Consider the following 22,660-nt stretch of genomic DNA (forward strand, 5'->3'; position numbering starts at 1 on the left):
CCTCTTGTAATGACGTGTTTTCTCAGATGGAAAACTGAGCTTAATTCAGGATTTTGGTTTAGCAGTAGGTGAATTGTTGATGTGTATCAGCTAGTTCTTGACCACTCAGCTTCAGTTGCTACTCTGGATACCTGTTAGCATTTTTATAAAAGCACAAATCTATTAGAAGGTAACTATTGCAGCTACTTATGGACTCAGCCTTACAATTTGTATGTTACACCTGTGAGTTTCACTTGCAGTTTACCGTACAGTTCCTGCTGTGTACTGTGCATGGCTTTGTGTGCTGTATTTGATTCTTCAGGTTCATTTTGTGCTTTTACTGAAGTGTCTCTTAAATTAGCCTTAATTATTTGACTTACTTGTAAGAACCTGCTTGGCCAGAATTAATTAAAAGTTTCAAAACAACATAAATTAATTTTGTGCTTTGTCCAGTTGAGCATCGACCAGTGTGGTTGGAGTGCCCTGGCATTGTTGCAGGATTAAACTTGCCTTTCAAGTTTATTTTCATAAATAAAGTGTGAAGTTGGACGGTAATTGTCTCAAAAGCAGCTCTGCGATAGAGTAGCAGTGTAAATTATGGGATGGAGGGTTGCTTTATTAAAATTCCCTTGGTGAGTAAAGTTCTGCTGGATACTGTCTCACCGTAACTTTGATTATCTTCAGTTGTATCGCAGTGTCTTCTCTAGAAAGGAACTTGCTCATCTTCTGCCAGCTCATTATTTACATAAACTGAGCCCTGAATATGAGCACTTGTGGTCCTTAAATTAAAACCACTCTGCTGCTTTCAATCTAAACCTTTTGCCATGTTTAACTTCGAATTTGAGATTCTAAAACTTGGAAGCTCTATCTGGTGTCTGAGCCCCTAGAGCAGGTCCCTACTTTAATAGTTTCTGCCATTATTTCTTTAGGAATTGAGTGCTTTCCAAAGTACTTCATGGAATTACTGACTCCACCCCTCAGCCGTTAAGAATAGGCACATCTCCCACTAGCTGTACTTGACCTCCCTTATCTTTTAAAAACCTGTTTGCTTCCCATTCTATTTATTTCTCTTGCTGTTCTGCAGAGCAGAGGACGTTCAGAGTAGGGTCTGTGTGTATGTGGGTTGCTGCCTCAGTGTTTGCTGTGAGTGGTTTGCTGTGTTTTGTGAGGTATCAGAGGTGGGAGTTGCAGTGATGCTGAGAGTTCCTGTTAATAACAGCAGCTGCTTAGGGATGAATAAATGGGGCACTGGTTTCAGCAGCAGGGCTAATTTAAAAAGTGTCTGACTCTTCGACTGAACTGCAGCAGCTTTTGGTGTAACTTCTGTAAACTGAGGTGCTAAACCACTCAAGAGTTAAAACCCACAAATGAACAACTTTGCTGAGTGGAGTTTTTTTCCTTCCTCTTCTTCCCCTACCTGAGAGCAGGACTTTGTCTTTCAGTCACATTCCTGGTATGTTTTGCACCTTGTTAAATGCCCTTGGTAGGTGCTGTACCCACAAACCTCCTGGTGGGTGTTCCTTGTCCTTGGTGAAACCAGGATGGTGAAAACTGGATGTGTGCATTCATACACATTCACGTGTGTATGAAGTGCTCAGCTGTGCCTGGATGGATGGAGAGACATCTCTGCTATCCTGAAATTCCCATGTAAATTTACTGGGTAACATTTGTTTGTCAGCTACGTCACAGAACGACTGGCACTGAATTGCCAACATTTTTGATCTGGCCAACTAAATCAAGCCGTCAGTACACTCTGGTAGAGTTGATTAAATTCTGAACGTTTCCTATGTGAAGCATAAAACATGCATCTTCTGGTGTGCAAGGCTTTTGCTAACTGGAATTTTCCTTTCAGAATTTCTTGAGGTTGGCAAAAAGCAGCCTGCCCTTGATGTTCTCTATGATGTTATGAAAAGTAAGAAACACCGAACATGGCAGAAAATCCACGAGCCAATTATGCTGAAGTACCTGGAACTCTGCGTGGATCTGCGCAAGAGTCACCTGGCAAAAGAAGGATTGTACCAGTACAAGAATATTTGCCAGCAGGTATTTGGCTTTTGATTTTTTTTATTGTACAGTAGCAGTTATATTTTAAAAGATTTGTTGCATGTTGTGGGTGGAAACATATTCCCATTTTTTTTTCCTTTGGTGTAGGTTAACATCAAATCTTTGGAGGATGTTGTTCGAGCCTATTTAAAATTAGCTGAAGAAAAAACAGAAGCAGCTAAGGAAGAATCCCAGCAGATGGTACTGGACATAGAAGACTTGGATAACATCCAGACTCCAGAAAGGTGTGCAGCCTGTCTTTAAAATGTAGCAATTCACAGAAAGTATCCTTATTTTCATTCACAAAGCTAAGATATAAGTGTGGTAGACTTGAAATTGAATACCAGTGGTGTTCTAGAGGTATTAAAGGAAGAGATAAAAGCAGGAGTTTTACATTGAATGGAATCCTAAGTCTGAATAAAGAAAAGTAAAGAAAGCAAGCAGTAAGGAGTAGAAAATTTAAATGCAGTGAGAGTGGTTTTTGGAGTTGGGTCACCACTTTCCAGTGTCTGCTCAGGTCTGCATCTGTTGAGGTATTGGAGAGTTTGTTATGATAAACTGCTCATTATTATTCGATGTAGAAATGTTATTAATTATATCAGACCAGTGTAATTCCTGTATATGATATTCTCCATTTCTTCTGACCACATTGTGCATGTACAAACAAAAGGAAATTTTACTTTATACTTGCTTGGTTAAGTGATGAGATAATAGAAGAAAGGACATGAAAGGTACATTCTAGAGAGAAATGATTGGGTGAGTAATGAGAATGTAGAATGGTGATAGAAATGATAAAAATTTGGATGAAATTACTGAATATTTGTCTTGTGTAGGAATAGAGTTGTAATAGTCAAATAATACTCACAAAGGCCTGGAGAAGGTGGCTCTGTATTTACATGTCAACAGCAAAACTCTCTGGTAGAAGCTGGTTGGAGAAAAGAAAAGGGGACAGGAGAATCTTCAGTAGAGGGACAGTGCCATTCATGTTATTTCCAGTGCCTGAAATTGTTAGAGGAATCCACTAATAGTTTCACTAAGTGAAAACTGACTGACCTCTCTTTTCCTTGTTCTCCTTTCTTTAAGAGAGGACTAGAGAATGCGTCTTTGCAGTCACACTTCTGATCTAAACAAGCACAGTTTCCTTAGTGTTCCTGTTTTCTAGACTTACGTTTTTTGCTAGATTCACCTCTTTATCTGTTAAAGCACTGGTGGCATATTGTGTTTACTAGTGGATGTAGTACCCAAGGATGCAAATTGCTACTGAAAATGGTGCAGTAGAAAAGAGTTACAAGAGTTGAGACTTTATATTAAAAACAGTTCAAAAAGAATTTTACAAATGAGGACTTGGGAAAGATGTTTTTTTGTGAGTTTAACATGTTGAGTGGATTGTTCAGCAGAAAGGGATTATGTGCGACATAGCACTGAATTGGTCTCAGTATATTAGGAATGCTTTCCCCTGTTTTATATTCTTGTGATGAGAGAATGAAGTTCTAAATGCAGGATTATCATATCTCACTTCTGATATATTTAAGCATCTTTTTAATCTCAGAATTCGTAAAGAAATTGAAATGTTAGTGTGAGTATTCTGATTTCTGATGTGTGCGGATCATAACACAGCACTTGTGTCGCATGTCAACACAAAATGAACTCTGGCAGCAGTGCTGGTGACTAAAAGAGAAGTGTCAGCAAGTACTAAAGTGTCTGCATTGACACTGATACTTGACTCTAGCAGAGGTACAGGACACAGCTCCCTGCTAGGAAAGGGAAGGTGAAAATCCTGGACTTAATTTCCTTTGAAGGATACAAGTTTCTGATGTCTTACCACTGGAGCTTGGACATGTCAATTGTGTATGCAGTGGCAAAAGCTGGAAACTTAAAGGTTTGAAATAATTGTCTACATCCTTTAAAGGAAAAGAGAGCAGTCTGAGGGACCAGTTTGAAAATAAACAATAGGCCATTCAGAAGGAATTAGCTGTCCAGATTTGTCTGGTGTCATATTAGAACCTGGTAAGAAAAATTTATGAGAATTGTGGGAATAAATTACTCTTTTTTTTTTCTTTCCTTACCCTGCTGCCCTGACTAAAGTGTTCTTTTGAGTGCTGTAAGTGGAGAAGACACTCAGGATCGTACTGACCGCCTGCTTTTGACACCCTGGGTTAAATTTCTGTGGGAGTCCTATAGACAGTGTTTGGATCTTCTCCGAAATAATTCTCGAGTAGAACGCCTGTACCATGACATTGCTCAGCAAGGTAGGTGCAAAAGATGGAAACCTGAACTATAATGATGTGGTGTCCCCCCCCATAAGGGGAGGGGAGCATCTAAGGTTTGTAGATGCTTGTGGTCAGAAGGAACAACAAGAATCAGAGGGTCCTCAAAAGCTTACAAAGTTTTAGTAGTAAATGACATGCTTGGCATGAAAATTGGTTAGTCCCTGACCTCCCAGTATAAGCACATGGCAGTGGATTTTGGATAAAGAGATAGGGGTGGAAGAAGAGAGGATTGGAGAGAAGGAATGGGAGTGGAAAAAGGGAAATCACCAGTCCTCACTCTAGTGTTGATCCAGCTGATGGGGGTATCCAGGGCCCTGGTGTGTACACACACCTGGGCTTGACCTTTTTATAGATAAGTTTCTCACTTGTTATGCAAATCACATCTCATGCTCCATCTGTTCTTCTGGACCTTTCTGGAAATGGGTTAGAGGGCTTCCAGGGTTTTGGGCAGTCTGGATCCCCCTCTACAGTCCATCCCTCCTCTTGACTTCTTTCCTGCACTTGTGTTGTGCTGTGTTGTGCTTTTCTGCAGAAGACAGAACAAGGACTGGTTTTGAGAACTGTGGGATTAATGACAGAGTTTTTGTCTGTGTCATTTCCAGTCGTTTCAAAGCTTCATTGACTTTACCATATTTAGATGACTTGAGAATTTTTTCCTTACATTTCACAACGCCAAAACATGAATTCATGCCATTCACAGGATTTTTTGTGCTCTTAGTTCAAACTAAAAGCTGGAATAACTGCATAAATTAGAACATTTTTAAAGAGATTTAAAGTATTCCCTTTGCTCTTTAAGCTCAATTATGTAGAAACATCTTTGTCGTTTGAGGTCAAGATGAAAATGCTCTGCATTGTCACTTACTCATTATGTGTGACAGATTGTATCATGTTTGAGATGTCTTTTGACTGCAAATGAAGACTCTTTAAGTGTACTGATTTACATATTTTAATCCCATTTAGAACTACCATGAAGTCACCATTAGTGATTTCACATTTTAAATTGACATTGTTCCTTCTTGCAGCTTTCAAGTTCTGCCTGCAGTACACGCGGAAAGCGGAGTTCCGCAAGCTCTGCGATAACCTGCGGATGCACCTGGGGCAGATCCAGCGGCACCACAACCAAAGCACAGCCATCAACCTCAACAACCCTGACAGCCAGTCCATGCACCTGGAGACCAGGCTGGTGCAGCTGGACAGTGCTATCAGCATGGAGCTGTGGCAGGTATGCAGCAGGGCTCCCCAGCACGCTCGGTCTGCAGCCTTTCCAGAATCTGCTGCACGCTGTTCGTGTCTCGTGGTACATGCAGCAAGGTGAAGAAAGGATAAGAGCTGAAGTTTTAATATCTAGAATACTGAATGCTTAGTCTGGTGTTCGTGCACAGCATTTCAAACAAAGCTTTGATGGTAGAACTTTTGGAGATTTTTTTGTTTGGTTTTCCCCCCACCTTCACCTCTTGGTCTGTCGCTTGAAAATCTGAATGAAACAAGTTTTCAAAAATACCAGGTTCTTAGCAGACAGTTAAAGGAGTATGTCCAAATAATTTATTATTATTATTATTTATGAAAGAAGTATTTAATGTAGCTAACAAAACTGAAGATCACAGCTTTTAGTAGTATTAAGCATTTTATAGTCTTACAACCTTTAATAAATTTATATTTTTCCTTTTTCTTGGAGTGTTGCAGAAAACTTCCTAACAGTAGTGTATTTGGTTGTTTTGCGACTTTTTAGGAGGCTTTCAAAGCAGTGGAAGATATTCATGGACTATTTGCGCTGTCTAAGAAGCCCCCCAAACCACAGCTGATGGCAAATTATTATCACAAAGTTTCAACTGTCTTCTGGAAATCAGGAAATGCTCTTTTTCACGCATCCACCCTTCACCGCCTTTACCACTTATCAAGAGAAATGCGAAAGAATCTCACACAAGAGGAGATGCAGAGGTGGGGAGAGATACTTGCTGTGATCTTAGAATCTTTTCTAACGCCCTAGGTTCAAAAATAAACTAAATTATACCCCAAAAGAAACAGATGACATGTATGGCTATGAGCAGCTCTGTCTAAATTGGCCAGTACTAATTGCCTCAGAAGAAATGTAGAGCAAGGAGGATGTTTTACAAAGCTGCAGAGTAAGTATTGTGAGCATTAGTGTCACCTTAGTTAAGTTTCCTTCTCTTTACTGACTGAGAAGATATGCTAGTCAATAAATATCTGGGGGTTTGTTTTCTTTTTCTCCTCTGAGTGGTGGTGTTTTCTTCACTAGATTTCACGATTTCCTCTCATGGTGTAGTTGGTGTCTCCTCTGTTATTTCTGGTGTTTTTACAGTTTTGCATCGTGGATGCTCCTCATTCCTCTCTTGAACTGGCACACACATGAACAGCAATAAGTAAATATTCTCTATCAGTTCATCTCTTGCACTTCTTTGTCACCAGGATGTCCACTCGAGTCCTTTTGGCCACGCTGTCCATTCCAATAACTCCAGAGAGGACGGACATTGCCCGTCTCCTGGATATGGATGGGATCATCGTGGAGAAGCAGCGGCGCCTGGCCACCCTGCTGGGGCTGCAGGCGCCCCCGACACGGGCCAGCCTCATCAATGACATGGTGGGTGCTGGGGTTCATAACGCTGGGTCCTCTTCCTTCTAGAGCACTGTGCTTGGCTGTAGGACAGCAGTTTTAAACCTAAAACGGCTGTGTGGTTAATTGGGACTTAATTGCAGATTCACGAGGACTGTTTGGAAGTGGCAGCGATAATGAATGCTTGTGTGCAATTCAGTGGAGTCTTTTATGTCACCCAAGCAACAAATATTGATTTGAAACACTGAGGGGTCTGAAACATGTTGTGATCTAGAACTCTGAGGTTTTTTTTTCCAGCTCTGAAGTGTGTAATTAACTGAATCAAGTGCTTATTTTTCTGTTTTAAATATGTTTTGGATAAGCACAGGCCAGATGTCAAATGTTGGAGCATATGGATCTAAGTGATTATGAAAACTTCCTTGTGTTTAATTTGAAGGGATGTTAGATTTATCTATTCTCAGACCTCCCCCAATGCTCATAACCAAATTAGTCTTTAAGTAATGGGTATTTTCAGATAATGTTTGAATTTCTTGCAGTCATTTGCACTCACACCTAAAATTTAGGTTCAAAGCTGATTTTCCAATTTGAATTAATTCTTGTTGCAGCATCTCTTCAGTCTGCCTGGACTGGGAAAACCCACAATTTAAGTCTTCCAGAGTTTAATCATGAACAGTCATGTGTGGTTTTAGTTTGGATGTGGGCTTATGTTTGCGTAGTAGGCTTGTGTCTTAGAAATGGCTGAGGATGGTACTCTAGTCTGTTTAACTTGTTTGGTTTTTGTCTACTTTTCCATTTTTAACTACATTTAAATGATGCAGTGTAGAATTACTGTCACTGCAGTTAATGTAATGAAAAATACATAATCTCCTGTATTAAAAACCACATCTGTTGCCTGTTTAACATGTTGAATATGAAATTCTTAAAGCATTAACTATTGGTTAATACTGTATTTATGTTGAGATCTTTGGGTTTTTTTTCTGTTGACTGTAGGTTAGGTTCAATGTAGTGCAATATGTTGTCCCAGAAGTGAAAGAACTTTACAATTGGCTTGAAGTAGACTTTCACCCGCTCAAGTTGAGTGCCCGTGTCAGCAAGGTAAGTTTTTTGTAGCTCTGTGTGTGTAGTAATTGGTCTTGACTAATAGTCTGTTATTTCAATATTGATTTGTGGTAAATATCAACTAGCTTTTTCTATTGCCAGATGTTTCAGTAGTAACCTTGACTTGGTGAAGTTCCATTACCATGATGTGTGCATGACAGCTGATAGAGTGAGCCAGGTTCTTGAAATAGAATGGAAATTCACTCAGATCTTTTGGGTGCTGTTCAGAGGGCTCCATAAAGGTGCAGAGCTTTGGGAATGTTATCAGAAGATTTTGTTGATGGAGATGATACTGAGTTAATTTTGTTTAAAGGTGCAAAATAAGAAGACTGTGTGCACACGTGGGCATATGCTGACAAGTGGGTTGTGTGCTAAGTAGAAAGATGAACCAGTGACTGATTTTACTATTAAAAGGCAGAGTGTTGGGAGGTAGAATAATGTGAGAGCTGTTGATTAGGGTAGTGTAAATTCTGCAGTTGATGAAGCACGTCATGTTCTTTTTCTTTGATAGTGGGAACAAAGATATTTGAGGTGCTAAAAAGAACTTGAAGGTAAATTAGCAGTGTGGTAAATGTTGCCAGTACTGTCAGTCGCCTTCATACAAAAACTGTCAGCTCTCCTTTGTAACTGTAAGTGTTCTGATCAAAGGATGCACTTCAGTAAAACAGTATCTGGACAGAAATGCTCTTGTTTTAAGAGCTGTAAGCCAGAAATGTTACTTTAATGGTAAAGATTCTACAGGTCAGTGCAGATAGAGTAACTTTTCAGACTTTTGATAGGTTCTGAACTGGGTGAAGGACCAAGCTGAAAAGGAACCTGAACTGCAGCTGTACATTCCTCACCTGCAAAACAACACCATCCTTCGCCTTCTGCAGCAGGTATGAGTAAAGATAGTGCATGTTCCTAAGTATACCTAAGTTAGAACATGCTTTGGAGGAAGATTCAGTTGGAACCTTTAATGCTGAAATAATTTTTCTTTTTATCGGATAGAAGGCTGTTTGATTTTCAGATACATTTTTCTAATACATAACCAATATCTTCAATTTGTGCACTATTTAAATACAGCCATAACTGCTGTAATTGATAGTGGGGTACAGTGGTGTAGTCTCTTCTCTAGATTCTCTTCATTATGTACTAAGTTTCTTAAAACTTCTCTTTGGAGTAAGGTCAGGGAGGGAAGTATTTCACTTGGGCTTTTAGTTTCTTTTTTATTTGTATCTGAGTTTTTTATGAAATGCACATTTCATTGACCTGCTCTCGTTACCAGTGATGAGCAGTGTTATTTCTGGTGTGCTAAAGAAATAGTTGAAGGCTAATTAGCAGCATAGCTGGATGTAGTTACTGCTGCCAGTCTCCTTCATACAAAGCAGCCATTCAGGAATGAGGTTTAATCTGACTACAGTACAGAAATAAAATCCTGAATCAGTATTTGCAACTGCATTAACATGTATACATTCACATGTTGACAATTCAACCAGTTAACTTTAAAGCCTGTACAACAACTTCTGATTTCTTTTTATTGACCAAAAATACCTAATGCTTCTGTTCACATTCAGGTGGCCCAGATTTATCAAAGCATTGAGTTTGCTCGCCTGTGTACCCTGGTTCCTTTTGTGGATGCTTTCCAGCTGGAGCGTTGTATCGTGGATGCAGCCAGGCACTGTGACTTACAGGTGAGTGCTGACTCTGTGTGAAGTGATGTCTGGGTTCATGGCTATTGCATGAGATGAAAAGGAACTGGCTGACAATGAAGAGGCAAGAGTGATTTGTCTTTTAATGCTCGTTTCATTGCATCATTAAAAGTTCAGCCTCTTTCCAGTGATTTTATTGCTGTTGTTGTTTGGGATTGTTTTTTTCCTGAACCATAGAAATAAAACAAACCTTCATTGACAGTGCTATTTTTCTCCTATTAATTTGGCATTTCTCATAGAGTGGTAAGCCAATTTTTTTCCAGTAATTCTGCTTAGAGCCTATGTTGACTCATGGGCAGAGCAACAGAGAAATTGTTCAATAAAAAATACAATCCTTTTTCTTCCTTTTTTTCTGTTTTTGCAAAGGTTCGCCTTGATCACACAACTCGGACATTGAGTTTTGGGTCAGATTTGAATTACTGTACTAGAGAGGATGCTCCACTGGGCCCTCAGCTGCAGAGCATGCCTTCTGAGCAGATCAGAAACCAGCTGACTGCCATGTCCTCAGCTCTGGCTAAGGCTCTTGCAGTCATTAAGCCTCCTCACTTAATGGTAAGTCATTTAAAGTCATATGAGAATGTTGACAAAGCTTGTATTTTAATGAATATAAGATGTTCATTTTACTTTGGTTTTTTTTCAGCTTAGTGTAAGTCAATTTTTTGTGCTTTTAAAGAAGTCATTCCTAAAAACACTCATCTAGTTAGTTTCTGGTCATAACTAAAATATGACAAAATGTACACAAGAGGCCTGAGTTAAAAATTTCCAGTCTCGCAAGTACCAGGTTTATAATATTACAAATAATAACTGTGCCATGAGACTACAGAACCAGGATTTGTTTAAAGTTTAGCATACATTTTTGAAAATCCAAGTGCCTGCTTCATTTATTCTTCATGGAGAAGCTGCTGTTGTGAAAAACCTGGAATGTAGCTTTATAAAACAAAACATCCCACAGCTCAAGAACTGAAGTGTCTTTGTCACTTCCTTTCCTTCTCCCTGGGGCTCTTGGTTTCAAGGTCAGACTCACATTTCAGGTTTTCCAGAGCTCTGTAGCAGCAAGGTGTAAATCAGTCTCAGATTTCCAGCATGTTTTGGTTGTGGCAAGTTAAACCTTCACTTCTTTTACTAGAGCAGTGGTGATTTTTTCATTTGTTTTAGGTTTATGAAAGATTTCATAGTTAACACATCAGATGTTTGTTCCATAGGGAAAAAAGACTGATAGCAACATGTCCGTGTTAGATTCTCTACAGGTTGAAATACTAAGTAATATACTTAAAATCTAAATGCAGAAGGTAGAACTCTATCATGACACCTAATGCTTACTTCCTTATTTTAGCTTGAACATAGTTACAATTCTTGTAATTAAGAAGTGTTCAGAACAGGTTAAATGTTCATGGTTCTATAGTGTTTAAGATAAAAATATTTCTATATAGGTTTTCTCTTAAAAAGATTTGGTTAGTGATTGGTTTTAGATTGTCATTTTGAAAGAAAAAGCATGTTTTAACTATACATTTGTGGACAGAAATGGAAGTTAGTCTTGTACTTGACACATACTCAGTAGCTGAATAAGACATAAATACTCATTTAACTTGCAGTGGTCATTACACTTCTAAAATTGGAGAACAGTATCAAGGTTAATATCAATCTGTGTGGTTAGAGAAGCTACAGAACAGGTTGATATCCTTTTTTCCTTCACTATTCAGGTCAAAACTTTCCACTTTGGTCAGGTGCTTAAAAGATTTTAATTTGTCACATTTCTAATAATTCACAGAATCATTAAATTTGTCTAAAGCTTTTTAGTTTTGTGTTTCTGGCACCTCCATTTAGCTTTAAATGTGTACAGATCTGCAGCAAAGTATGGATGTTTCAGTGTTTTTGCTGAATGCCCTAGAAGTGACAGGTTACTAAAAATATCCCTGCGGGTGCTCACATTTCAGGGGTAGCATGGCTGGGGGAGTGTGGGAAGCTGATTTGGGCTGCAGTGTTTGGCTGGACTCATGGAAATGAGCAGTGACACCTCATGTGCACAGCATGAATGCCCACAAAGAGCTGTGGGGGTGCTCTGGGGAATGCTGGAGGTGGGAAGGCTGCTGGAAGAGCAGTCTGTGTTCTAGTGTCTAGGAGCCTAGTGGTTTTTATAAGGTAATAACAGTGGTTTTAAATAAAATGTATAAATTGTTGACTTACTTTTTATCATCTCACGAATAGTGGTTTGTGTCAATTAGGGTACTTTTTTCCTTCTATTAATGTGTTTGGAAAATAACAAAACTTTAAAAGAACAAAGCAGCTTTGGTGAAATGCAGTCCATGTGATATGCCTGCAAACACATACAGAGACAAACAAGATTGTCCCACACACCCATTGCAGTTAGATTTCAATATCAATAACATCTGGGTGTACAATATTTTTGGACAGAAAAATGTCAAACTGTTGTACCCAGGCCATGTTGCAGATTGAGTTTTACAGACAACTTTCTCCATGGGCACGTGATTCCGGGCAGTTGGTACTGCCTCGGATGCCACTTGGATGAGTAATTAGATTTGCCACTACAGCTATATTTCCATTCAGTTGGCAAGTTTGGAGAATAGAATGGCATTTTCCTTGCATCTGACTTTTGAAGAGGGACTGTTCACATCATTGTCTTATCCTTAATTTCAATCCAGCAAGAGAAAGAAGAACAACATCAGCTGGCGGTCACCGCCTTCCTAAAAAATTCCAGGAAGGAGCATCAGCGTATCCTCGCGCGCCGTCAGACCATAGAGGAGAGAAAGGAGCGCCTGGAGAGTCTGAACATCCAGCGGGAGAAGGAAGAGCTGGAACAACGGGAAGCAGAACTGCAAAAAGTCAGGAAAGCTGAGGAGGAGAGGCTGCGCCAGGAGGCAAAGGAGAGGGAGAAGGAGCGGATCCTGCAGGAGCATGAGCAGATCAAAAAGAAAACTGTTCGGGAGCGCTTGGAGCAGATTAAGAAGACTGAACTGGGAGCCAAAGCATTTAAAGATATTGATATTGAGGTAAGGGATTTGTGCTTTCAGGGTATTGTTGCTACCTGAATTTCATGGGTTTGTACTGCAACTGGTCTTACAAACAGCCTCTCTTAAAAATGAGACAGTGTAAGTAAACTTTAGTTCTGGGTTTGGATGGGACCTTTATTACCTGGGGGAATAAAGACCGCCTTTTGTGGGAGCTTTTTCTCCTTTTTATATTGATAACTTCACTCGTTTGTAGGATCTTGAAGAATTGGATCCTGACTTTATTATGGCTAAACAAGTGGAACAGCTGGAAAAAGAAAAGAAGGAGCTTCAGGAACGACTGAAGAATCAGGAGAAAAAGGTACAAAGTAGGAAGAGTCACAGTGTCCATACAGTTTTTTAGTGAATTGTGATCCGTGTTGGTACATATATGTGCATACACACGTAAATAATACTGGTGTTGGAAATGTTACTTTTGAAACTAAAGAATGGTAATTGTGTAATATTCCAATAGGGTCTCTTGTTTCTGTGCAAAAAACTGTTCTAACTAATGGTGTTGCTTTGAAAAAGGACTCTCAAGCTGGATGTGAACTGAGTCTTAGTTGGGAAGACTTGTAATTAAAAAATGTTCAGAACAGGTTAAATATTCAGAGAAGGAAGAGGCCGTTACAGGGAAGCTAAATTAATTAACCATATTAATCCTTACTGAAAGAAAGGCAACTCCACTACTAGAGCCCTCCTAGATGGCAGAAAAGGATCTGTCTGAAATATGGGTAGCTATAAAAGTGTGAGAAATGTGTCATAATAAATAGAAACACATGACCTGGGCAAGGTGAAACTCAGTCAGACTTCCTGCTGTATTCAGGAATGAAACAGGGGTTCTATGGTACAGTGACTCGGGTCACTTAAAACTGGTTTAAAGAAAAATGGCAAGTGGCAGGTTAGTTAAAAAGGTTCCAGGGAGGATCTTTGACACTGTGGGTCTGTAAAGCTGCTGCTTATACTGGACAGAGAAGCAGAAAACACATTAACAGTAGAATTAGTAGTCACCTGAGTGAATATGATCTACCAGGAACAGTCAGCACAGCTTCTATAAAAGGAATGCTAGCAAGGCCTTCCTCTTAGAGTGCTCTGAAGCTGTCAAAGCAAGTATATGACTTAAGACTGATCTGATGGGTGTAGCTAAGTTGGATTTCAAAAAAAAAGCTTTTTACAAAGTTCTTCACAAAAACCCCCAATTTAGTAGTGTGACAAAAGGAAGTCTTTGAATTGTGTTCTGGTTAGATAGATTTAAAAACTTTATATAGGCAAAGCAGGTAAAAGAATCCCTCAGTCTTTGGCTTTGCATATTAAATGATGGGCTTCAAACTTAACATTTTTTGTCAGCAGCGAGAACTTAGTTCTTCTGCATTTTGATCACTGTCTGCAGTTCTGTTCACTTTATGTCTAAAAGGATGCAGCTGAACTGGAAGCTTGACAGGAGACAACAAGAATTATCAATTATGCAGATTAGCTTCTGTGGGAGAAATGTCTTTGTAGAATAGTACCCCTCTGTCTGACAGATTTCTAGAGAGAGGATGTGGTGCCAGTCTGTAAGAGTGTACCTGTTGTAGTTTTTCTTGCACTGCCTGCAAGGGGTAGTGGAGTGAGAAGCATTAAATGAAGCCAGCAGGAGCTGTGTTCAGAGCTGTTTGTAGGTAGAAGTTGGATCTTCATGCTGTGAGCTGCTACACAGGAGTTCTTTCCAAAGTACATTGTTCTAGATGAAAAGCTTTGAGTTCAGAAGGACAAGAGAGGAAATTCACTAATGTTTAAAATATAAAAAATACTTCCAACACAGAAAATGCTGAGAGCTAAAAAAGCATGATGCTGAGAGAGAATTGTGATGTGAGTGTCTCCATTCCTGCATCCTTGCCTGGGAGTGCACTTAGTTGCCAGTGGCAGAGGCAGGTTCTTGGTTAGGTTGATCTTAGATGGTCCAGTGTGGTTATTGCTATTTTGCCATAATATATCAGATATATTGGAGAAATCTCCAGAAATCAGGGGTTTATGTGTGCATTATGTCAAACTTAAGGGTGTGTTATCTTTACTCAGATTGACTACTTTGAAAGAGCGAAGCGCTTGGAAGAAATTCCTTTAATAAAGACTGCCTATGAGGAACAAAGAGTGCGTGATATGGAGCTGTGGGAGCAACAGGAAGAAGAAAGGGTAAGATTTTGTTTTTTGTTCAGTTGATAAAGTGCATTAGCAATGCATGAAAAATAGTGGATTTTGCACTGTTTGTTTTTTTGTTGGTTTTTTTTCCCCTCCAGCTCTTTCCAAAAAAGAAAGAAAGATTGAATGTTAGCTTTGTGATTTCACCGTTTTAGTGGACAGCAATTTCTTATGTCTTTGCTCTGAAACGGGAAGAGAAAAATTCTCCTTCTAGTGGCTGGGATAGATTGAATCCAAGTGTATAGTAAAGTTATACTTTGGTTTTTTTCTGTTTTCAGATCACCACCCTGCAGCTGGAGCGTGAGAAAGCCCTTGAGCACAAGAGCAGGCTCTCCAGGATGTTGGAGGATAGAGATTTATTTGAAGCCAGGCTCAAAGCATCACGACGAACAGTTTATGAGGTACATGAGATGTAGCATTGCTATCAAAGTACACCCCTAAAGTGAGGAGCTAAAACTGACCCAGGGATTCTTCATGAAACTAGCAGGAATTCTTCATGAAACTAGAAACAAATTAGTATTTTAAATGGTTTAGAACTGTGGAATTTCTTATTTTCTGCTTTGACTTTTAGACTAAATTTCTTGCACCTGTTCCTAGGTAGTATCACTTGAAATTTTTGGAGTTTTGGAAGTTTCTGGAATAACTGATATGGAAAATAAAAGAGGGGTTAATTGTGTTTCACTTCAGCTATTAGTAAGGGATCACTGGATGTCATAAAGGCAGGCAACTGTATCTGCCTGTTTATAGCTTTGAGTATTTGGCTACATTGCAGTAAAAACTGGCTTTACCAAAAAAAAGCAGAAGAGGTGTTTGTTACATTAATATTAATTAGTAACTGCATATGATTCTTAGCAACAATAGGGATAATTTTGGGTAATATGTTTTAGGTACAGATAAATTATTATTTAAGCAATTCCTTTTCTGAAAAATAGATAAAAGATTAATACTGTGCATGATGATTTAATTGTCTTTCTTCTACATTGGAGGCTATTGTCTAACACAAAATGAATTGCAGAAGAGACTGAAATGGTGAACAGGTCGTTTTTCAGTGGAGCAAAATGAACGCGTTGCAGTTTGTTTGTGTTCCTGTGTAGCTTTATGTAGCAGTTTATGTTAAATGGCCAGCTCTTCAGCTGTGGTGTTCTGAGGTGCACTGTTGGTATTTCAGGACAAACTGAAGCAGTTCCAGGAGCGGTTGGCAGAGGAGAGGCGGAACCGTCTGGAGGAGCGCAAGAAGCAGCGCAAGGAGGAGAGACGCATCACTTACTACAGGGAGAAGGAGGAGGAGGAGCAAAGGCTACGGGAGGAGCAGCTGCTTAAAGGTGGGATTGAGAACGTCACTGTTGCATCCTTTGCATCCTTGAGCCTTTCCATTTTGTAACACTCCTAATGTCTGGTTTTCCTGTTTCATGAGTTTGGAGGGAGTCTTTTCAACTTCCAGTTGTCGCACCTTCCTTGCTTACCTGTGCAGCATAGACAGGAAGGGGAAGCTTTGTAGCTCCTGGATGTGAGGGAGGGAGGAGATATGAAGTAAGGGAGGCTAATGAAAGAATGAATCTTAGTCTGTAGTTGGTGTTCTAGTCACTTGTTTGTGCACATCTTAAAGAGAAAAGAAAGGAACATTTATGTCAGATCAAGAACTCCAAAACTGTAAATGACTTGGGCACCTTTCTTTGTGAATTGTTTTGTCTGATAGCCTATTTCAGGGCTTTAGAGGAGAAGAGGTAAACTGCAGGATGAATTTGTTCCCTGTTTGTCAATTGGAGGATGAAGATTTTATGTATCAGAGTTCATCATCATGATGCAGAATTTAAAAAACACACAAAAACTGATGCAGTCATGAATATCACATTTCTGATACTGTTAGCTGATTTTTTTGTTTGACCTTTTCTAAGGAAGGGATCCTCTACCACATTTGAGGTAGTTACTGATACTTGCTACAGTTGTGGCCTGTATGTTGAATTAACATATGGGTATTGTAACTTTTTTTTTCCTTGCTAGCTGTTCAAGATGTCTCATTAATGGATGTATCAGGAGTCCTTTTTCCTATTGCTCTTGTGTCAGGAGACTTGCAGAGAACAGGTTCTGTGATCAGCTAAACACATCACATGAAATACTTGTATTTTAAGGTGTTGTTTTTATGGAGTCTCAGGGGAGAGCTTGTATCGTGTAACCCTTCTGTGGACAGAGCACAGTGATGGAGCTTGTGTTGGTAGTGAGTTGTCTGTGTGTTTCCAACTGTGCAGAGCGTGAGGAGAAGGAGCGCATCGAGCGCGAGAAGCGCGAGCAGGAGCAGCGGGAATACCAGGAGCGAGTCAAGAAACTGGAGGAGCTGGAGAAGAAAAAACGCCAGAGAGAAATGGAGATAGAGGAAAGAGAGCGCCGGCGAGAGGAGGAGAGGAGAGGTCTGGATGACCCATTCTCCAGGAAGGTGGGTAATACCTGCAGGATTGTTTCTTTCTGACTGCTCCTTCTTCTGTAGATTATTTGAAAGAAGGTGTTGGCATTGGAAAGTTATTTATTTAGTTATTTATTAAGGTATAATGTGAGTGGCTAATGTAATAGTTCAATTACTGTCACTTAGTTTCAGCCCACTATCAGGATCTGGAATCTCTAGTTTAGCAATAGAGTAAAATAAATAAACTGCTGTGATCGCCAAGCTGTTTAAATACGTAATGAATGAAGAATAAAATGAATACTGGACAAAATTCTCTTCAATATAAAAAGAAAGCAAACTATCAGAAGCAAGTGCAGTGACTTCTGCAAATGTCAAGAATTCAAGGAGATATTGGAGGAAAATCCCCCCCAGATTAAACATAAAAGCATAGTTTTATAAGAGATACAATAACATAAAACCAAGAAGTGTGTGCAACTTTCTGTTTACAAATAAAACTTGGACTGGGGGAATTTGTTATCGAATCCAAAAGGAAGCAAAAGAAAAATTACTTTGAAATGTTCAATGGTTTAAAAGATTGTAACTAAGTACCATAAACCCACTGCACTCCTGCTTTTACAGAACTTACTATTCAAGAGAACTAATTCTAAATTTCATCCTCCACAGCCTTTCTCTTTGTTTAATACATATTTCATTGAGTAACAACATGAAGATAAGTTATCAGCTTGTATAAATTGTTTTGATAGTCTGTCAAGTAAATAATCATGATAGGTATTTTTCACATGAGAAGTTTCCTATCTGTGAGCACTTGATTATATGGAAAAGCTGGCTCAGGTTCTGAGAGAGATACCTGTACCACTCCAGAAATTCCACTTGCAGTTTTGGGATTCTTTGCTCACCATTGTTATTTGGGGTCATTTCAAAAGCATTTAAGGAGATGGAGTAGTGGATATGCAAGATCTTGGTAATCCATGCTGACAAATAAAAACACTTCTCAAAGCAGGGTTTAAAACTGGAATACCGTTCTTATTAAGAGGTTGTGTGATAATGTGGAATCAGATATTTTGGGTGGTTTAGCTAACTAGTTTCTTGTGGTGGAATTAAGGCATAAAAATCCATTTAAATAGTTTGTCTGGCAATGGAAAGAGACATTTTAACTTTATATTTAAAAAATACAGATTGATTATTGCTCTGCCCTGCAACGTGTGTAAATTGCTAATCTCTCACCTCTTCTGTGTACTGAGGTATTTGGAACAAAACTGTCCATCCCACAGAGAGCTTTCAGTGTATTCAGTTACATTTCCTGATGAAATCAGAAAGCACAAAAGCAAATAATAAATTCATTCTTGTTGTCATAAAGGCCCAGGCAAAGTGAAACTGTTAGAATTGCTCTTTTGTGTCAACAGGTAGTGGCTGTGGCTGACTGCAGCTGTTGTTCAATTGTTCATACACTTCCCATAAAGTTTTTAGTGTATTTGTATACATTCTGCCCTACTGGTAAAGCATGTGGCACAAAGGGAACCATGTTTTTGTTTGAACTGCAGCAGAAACAATAAAATCAGTTAAAACCATACCTGAGTTACTCAAACCTCCTGGTAGTTCAGTGTCCCTGCAGTGTGACCAGTGAGTTTTAATGACATAACATGCTCAAGGATAAATTATTTGTTGAAAATCTTTGTTTTAAATTATTCAAAGAGAATGTTCCTAATTTCTTTTGGCACGCAGGAGTCTCGTTGGGGTGACAGGGAGTCTGAAAGCTCCTGGAGAAGAGGCGGTGAGCCGGAATCCGAATGGCGCCGAGCACCAGTGGAGAGGTAATGAGGGGTTACTGAGCCCTGCTTACACTGGGGTCAAAGGATGCAGGCTCCCATTTTGTGACTGCTCCTAAAGCTGCACTAACTCAGTAATATCTCATGCCTTCACATCTCTGAAAGTTACCTTCTATTAAAAAGTTGCTTTGTAAGGTTCTTGGAATGAGAGAGAGGTTTTATCTTGGAACTATGCTCAGATAACATTCCTATTTTATTTGGCTTGGATATGTGAAGGCAAGCAGACACCTTCTGTGTGTGATAAAAAACTTGCTTCCTTGGATTCCTTTTTAAGTTAACAATTTCTCTCCCACTCAAACATTGGTGTCAGTTCTATAAAAAAAGAGTGGGGACGGTTGACAAGCAAATGCAGTGTTCCTGGATGATGAAATTCTGAGATTTTTCACTGAAAAAACTGACAGTAACTGTGCAAGTCACAGAGAAGAAAACATAAACAAAATTCTGAAGAACTGTGTTGATCAGGGAGGGATAGATTCCTGAAAGGAGAATATTATGAATGTACTTTAACTTTAAAAAGAAATCCACACTTGTTTATATCTATTTTGGATATGTTCACTAATAATGAAAAGTGTTTATGCAGTTGTAGAAAACAAAATTTTTAACATGTGTGCATTTTTCTTCTCCATGTCAGGATGGACTGTAGCTAAAAATACTTCTGGTGGTTCCCATCTAGTTGTTTTTAAAAGCCTATGCTGGTAGAGAAAACATTGCTGATTCCAATTGGCAGTATGTTTTATGGCTTAATTAGCCGTGCAGGTAGATAGATTTTTGTAAATGTCTAACCCTAATTTCCAGTACAGCAATTTAAATCCATTACTGCTTACTCTGAATCTAGTTGAAGCAAATTGATTGATTCTCTCTCTAGTAATTCCTTATAATGTTTTAGAAGGATGTGATCTCTGTATGAACAAAATAGAATTCCTTCTTTCCTTAGAAGCTGTGTTGCCATTCCTGCTAGTGATCCATTTTATCATGAATTGCAGAATCTAACAATTGGATGAAACTACTGGGTGAAGCCTTTCACTATTCATATATTGCAAAATTTGTGATGCTCCATCCCTGGAAATGTTCCAGGCCAGGTTGGATGGGGCTTGAAGCAACCTGGGGTAGTGGAAGGTGTCCCTGCCCATGGCAGGGGCTGGAATGAGATGATCTTCAAGGTCCTTCCAACCCAAACCATTCAATGATTTTGTGAAGTGTTTAATGCACTTATTTGTATGCTTCAATGGATTTTTTTTTCCCACACAGAATGATACAGCTTGTCTTATTCATTTCTCATTCAACTTTTCTAGAGATTGATTAGAGGTAGTTTAAAAGTAATAGTTTAAAATTAGGTTTAAAAATCGTAAGACACTGAGACAGTATCTGAATGAATTAAATACTTGTTCATCTGTTAAACATTATAACCGTTCTTCCACATGTCTTTTACGGTAAAATAATCAGAATTTTGAAAGGGGAAGATTATCCAATTTGAGTCTAAATGGAAATTAACAATCTCCATGTCTTGGTTTTTACTTCACAGATCAATGATAATTGCATTCTCCCTTATTCTTCTGAACCAGGAAATGCACTGCTTGCAATTCCTCAAAATTCTTGAGACTCTGAGTTGTCACAAGCTGTTGTCTCTTTGTTCTCACCTCTTCAAGTCCTACATCTGCTGTTTTCTAGCAAGTTGTTGCTAGTTTTCTGAGTTTTGTTTACATTTTAGTAGTATAGTGGATTTCTAAACTCTGGAGTGTTCTTTTTGTTGTGTTTTGGTTTGGGGTTTATTTTTTTTAAATCCATGAGATTCAACCCCAGTGCAGCTTCTTTTCTCCTGCCAAGAAGCAGGAGACACAACATTTCTGTGATGTTCCATTTCTTGTTTCTTTTTATCGCTGAGTAAGGTTAATTTCCTGAAATAAAGAAATTAATTTGGTGACAACAACAGGGTTTATGGTCTGAATATATGTGTAAAATCCTGTAGACAGCAGACTTGATGGTGTGTAGGGTTGGCATGTGCTTGGAGAGGGGAGGATATTTAATTGATGGCTGTGGAATTTTTTAATATTGATTCCTTCAGACTTAGGTCAAGTTTGCCAAATTAGATTTGGTGTAGAAGCCAACCCTCTTCTCTGTGATGTTGCAGGAGGTAACCAACAAGGGACTGTCCAAACTGTAGTTTTGAAGGAGATGATGATGCTCAGTCTTTAGTGAAGCTGTAGAGACAGTGACCTTCCGCTTTCCCATAGCGATGAACGCATTAAAAGCTGCATTTTGAAACTGCACACCTCGTATTTGGAACCCCTCACCCAGTGGGTGCAGTCAGAAATGGCTCTGAGGGGTTTGATGCTGTTGATATAAAGCTTTCCTGGATGTCACCTTCCACTTTTCACTCGTTCCCTGTGGTTTTACAGAGACTGGCGTCGAGGAGATCCGAGAGACGATGACAGGCCTTTCCGGCGCGGGGATGATCTGCCCCGGCGAGGGGATGATCTGCCCAGGCGTGGGCCTGCAGATGAAAAGGAGCGTCCTCCAGAATCAGCAGAGGACAGGCCACCTCGACGGGAAGGGGACGAGGACAGGCCTCCCAGGCGAGAAGGAGATGAGGACAGGCCCCCCAGACGTGGCTTGGATGAGGACAGGCCGCCCCGCCGTGGTTTGGATGATGACAGAGGGAGCTGGCGAGCTGCAGACGATGACAGGGGTCCCAGACGTGGCCTGGATGATGACAGGCCCCCTAGACGTGGCCTGGATGATGACAGGCCCCCCAGACGTGGCCTGGATGATGACAGACCCCCCAGACGTGGCCTGGATGACGACAGGCCCCCGCGGCGCGGGCTGGATGACGACAGAGGCAGCTGGCGCGCGGTGGACGACGACAGGGGACCCCGGCGCGGGCTGGATGACGACCGGCCGCCCCGCCGGGCTCTGGATGAGGACAGGCCCCCCAGGCGTGGGCTGGATGATGACAGGGGCAGCTGGAGGGCTGCAGATGATGACAGAGGGCCCCGGCGAGGGCTGGATGATGACAGAGGGCCCCGGCGAGGGCTGGATGACGACAGAGGGCCCCGGAGGGATGACGACAGGGGACCCTGGCGGAACGCAGACGATGACAGGCTCTCTAGAAGAGATGATGACAGGGGCCCGTGGCGTGGTGGGGAAGACTCCAGGCCAGGTCCTTGGAGACCGTTTGGTAAACCAGGTAAAACACAGTAATATAATAATCCTCCCTCCACAGCGTGTGTTATCCTCATAAATAGTGGATGTAGCATTCTTGATGCCAGAGATGGGAGAATCAGCTCTGAAAACATCTAGATTGATTTGTCTGATGTAGACACTCCTCTACTTAGTAAAATTAAACCTTTTAGTTTGGTAAAAAAAACTTGCTTGTCTGGAAGATATATGATGGTCACACACTTAGCACCAGTCACTTCCCTGTGTGCAAAACTGAAATATACAAGTTGAATGCTCTACTGGGAGCATTCTCACTAGATTAGCACACCTTGGATTCTTTCCTTACCCCTTCCATGTGTCTGAAGTTAATCTTTTTCTAAAGGAGGATTTTGATACCTCATTCAAGTGGATCTGGTTTTGATAAGTCCTTTCTGTGTGTACAGAGAT

The 22,660-nt window shown here is 40.1% G+C and overlaps 1 protein-coding gene and 1 non-coding gene across 2 annotated transcripts in view; both read left to right on the forward strand.

The window, feature by feature from the left end:
• EIF3A (eukaryotic translation initiation factor 3 subunit A) overlaps positions 1 to 22,660 on the forward strand; it is a 29,521-nt gene that overhangs the window by 1,889 nt on the left and 4,972 nt on the right. Inside the window, exons 2-19 of the mRNA XM_066323500.1 lie at positions 1,832 to 2,022; positions 2,131 to 2,267; positions 4,108 to 4,271; positions 5,315 to 5,514; positions 6,022 to 6,230; positions 6,720 to 6,891; positions 7,855 to 7,959; positions 8,742 to 8,840; positions 9,519 to 9,635; positions 10,020 to 10,205; positions 12,314 to 12,661; positions 12,876 to 12,980; positions 14,714 to 14,827; positions 15,112 to 15,234; positions 16,002 to 16,155; positions 17,080 to 17,264; positions 18,954 to 19,042; positions 21,454 to 22,241. Coding sequence (XP_066179597.1) covers positions 1,832 to 2,022; positions 2,131 to 2,267; positions 4,108 to 4,271; positions 5,315 to 5,514; positions 6,022 to 6,230; positions 6,720 to 6,891; positions 7,855 to 7,959; positions 8,742 to 8,840; positions 9,519 to 9,635; positions 10,020 to 10,205; positions 12,314 to 12,661; positions 12,876 to 12,980; positions 14,714 to 14,827; positions 15,112 to 15,234; positions 16,002 to 16,155; positions 17,080 to 17,264; positions 18,954 to 19,042; positions 21,454 to 22,241 — 3,486 coding nt within the window. The remainder of the gene's footprint in view (positions 1 to 1,831; positions 2,023 to 2,130; positions 2,268 to 4,107; positions 4,272 to 5,314; positions 5,515 to 6,021; positions 6,231 to 6,719; positions 6,892 to 7,854; positions 7,960 to 8,741; positions 8,841 to 9,518; positions 9,636 to 10,019; positions 10,206 to 12,313; positions 12,662 to 12,875; positions 12,981 to 14,713; positions 14,828 to 15,111; positions 15,235 to 16,001; positions 16,156 to 17,079; positions 17,265 to 18,953; positions 19,043 to 21,453; positions 22,242 to 22,660) is intronic.
• LOC136364601 (small nucleolar RNA SNORA19) lies at positions 9,197 to 9,329 on the forward strand. Its single transcript, XR_010744184.1, has one exon. It is a non-coding gene; the product is annotated as a small nucleolar RNA SNORA19 (small nucleolar RNA).

This window comes from Sylvia atricapilla, chromosome 8, assembly GCF_009819655.1.
Source record: "Sylvia atricapilla isolate bSylAtr1 chromosome 8, bSylAtr1.pri, whole genome shotgun sequence".
In the NCBI taxonomy this organism is placed as follows: Eukaryota; Metazoa; Chordata; class Aves; order Passeriformes; family Sylviidae; genus Sylvia; species Sylvia atricapilla.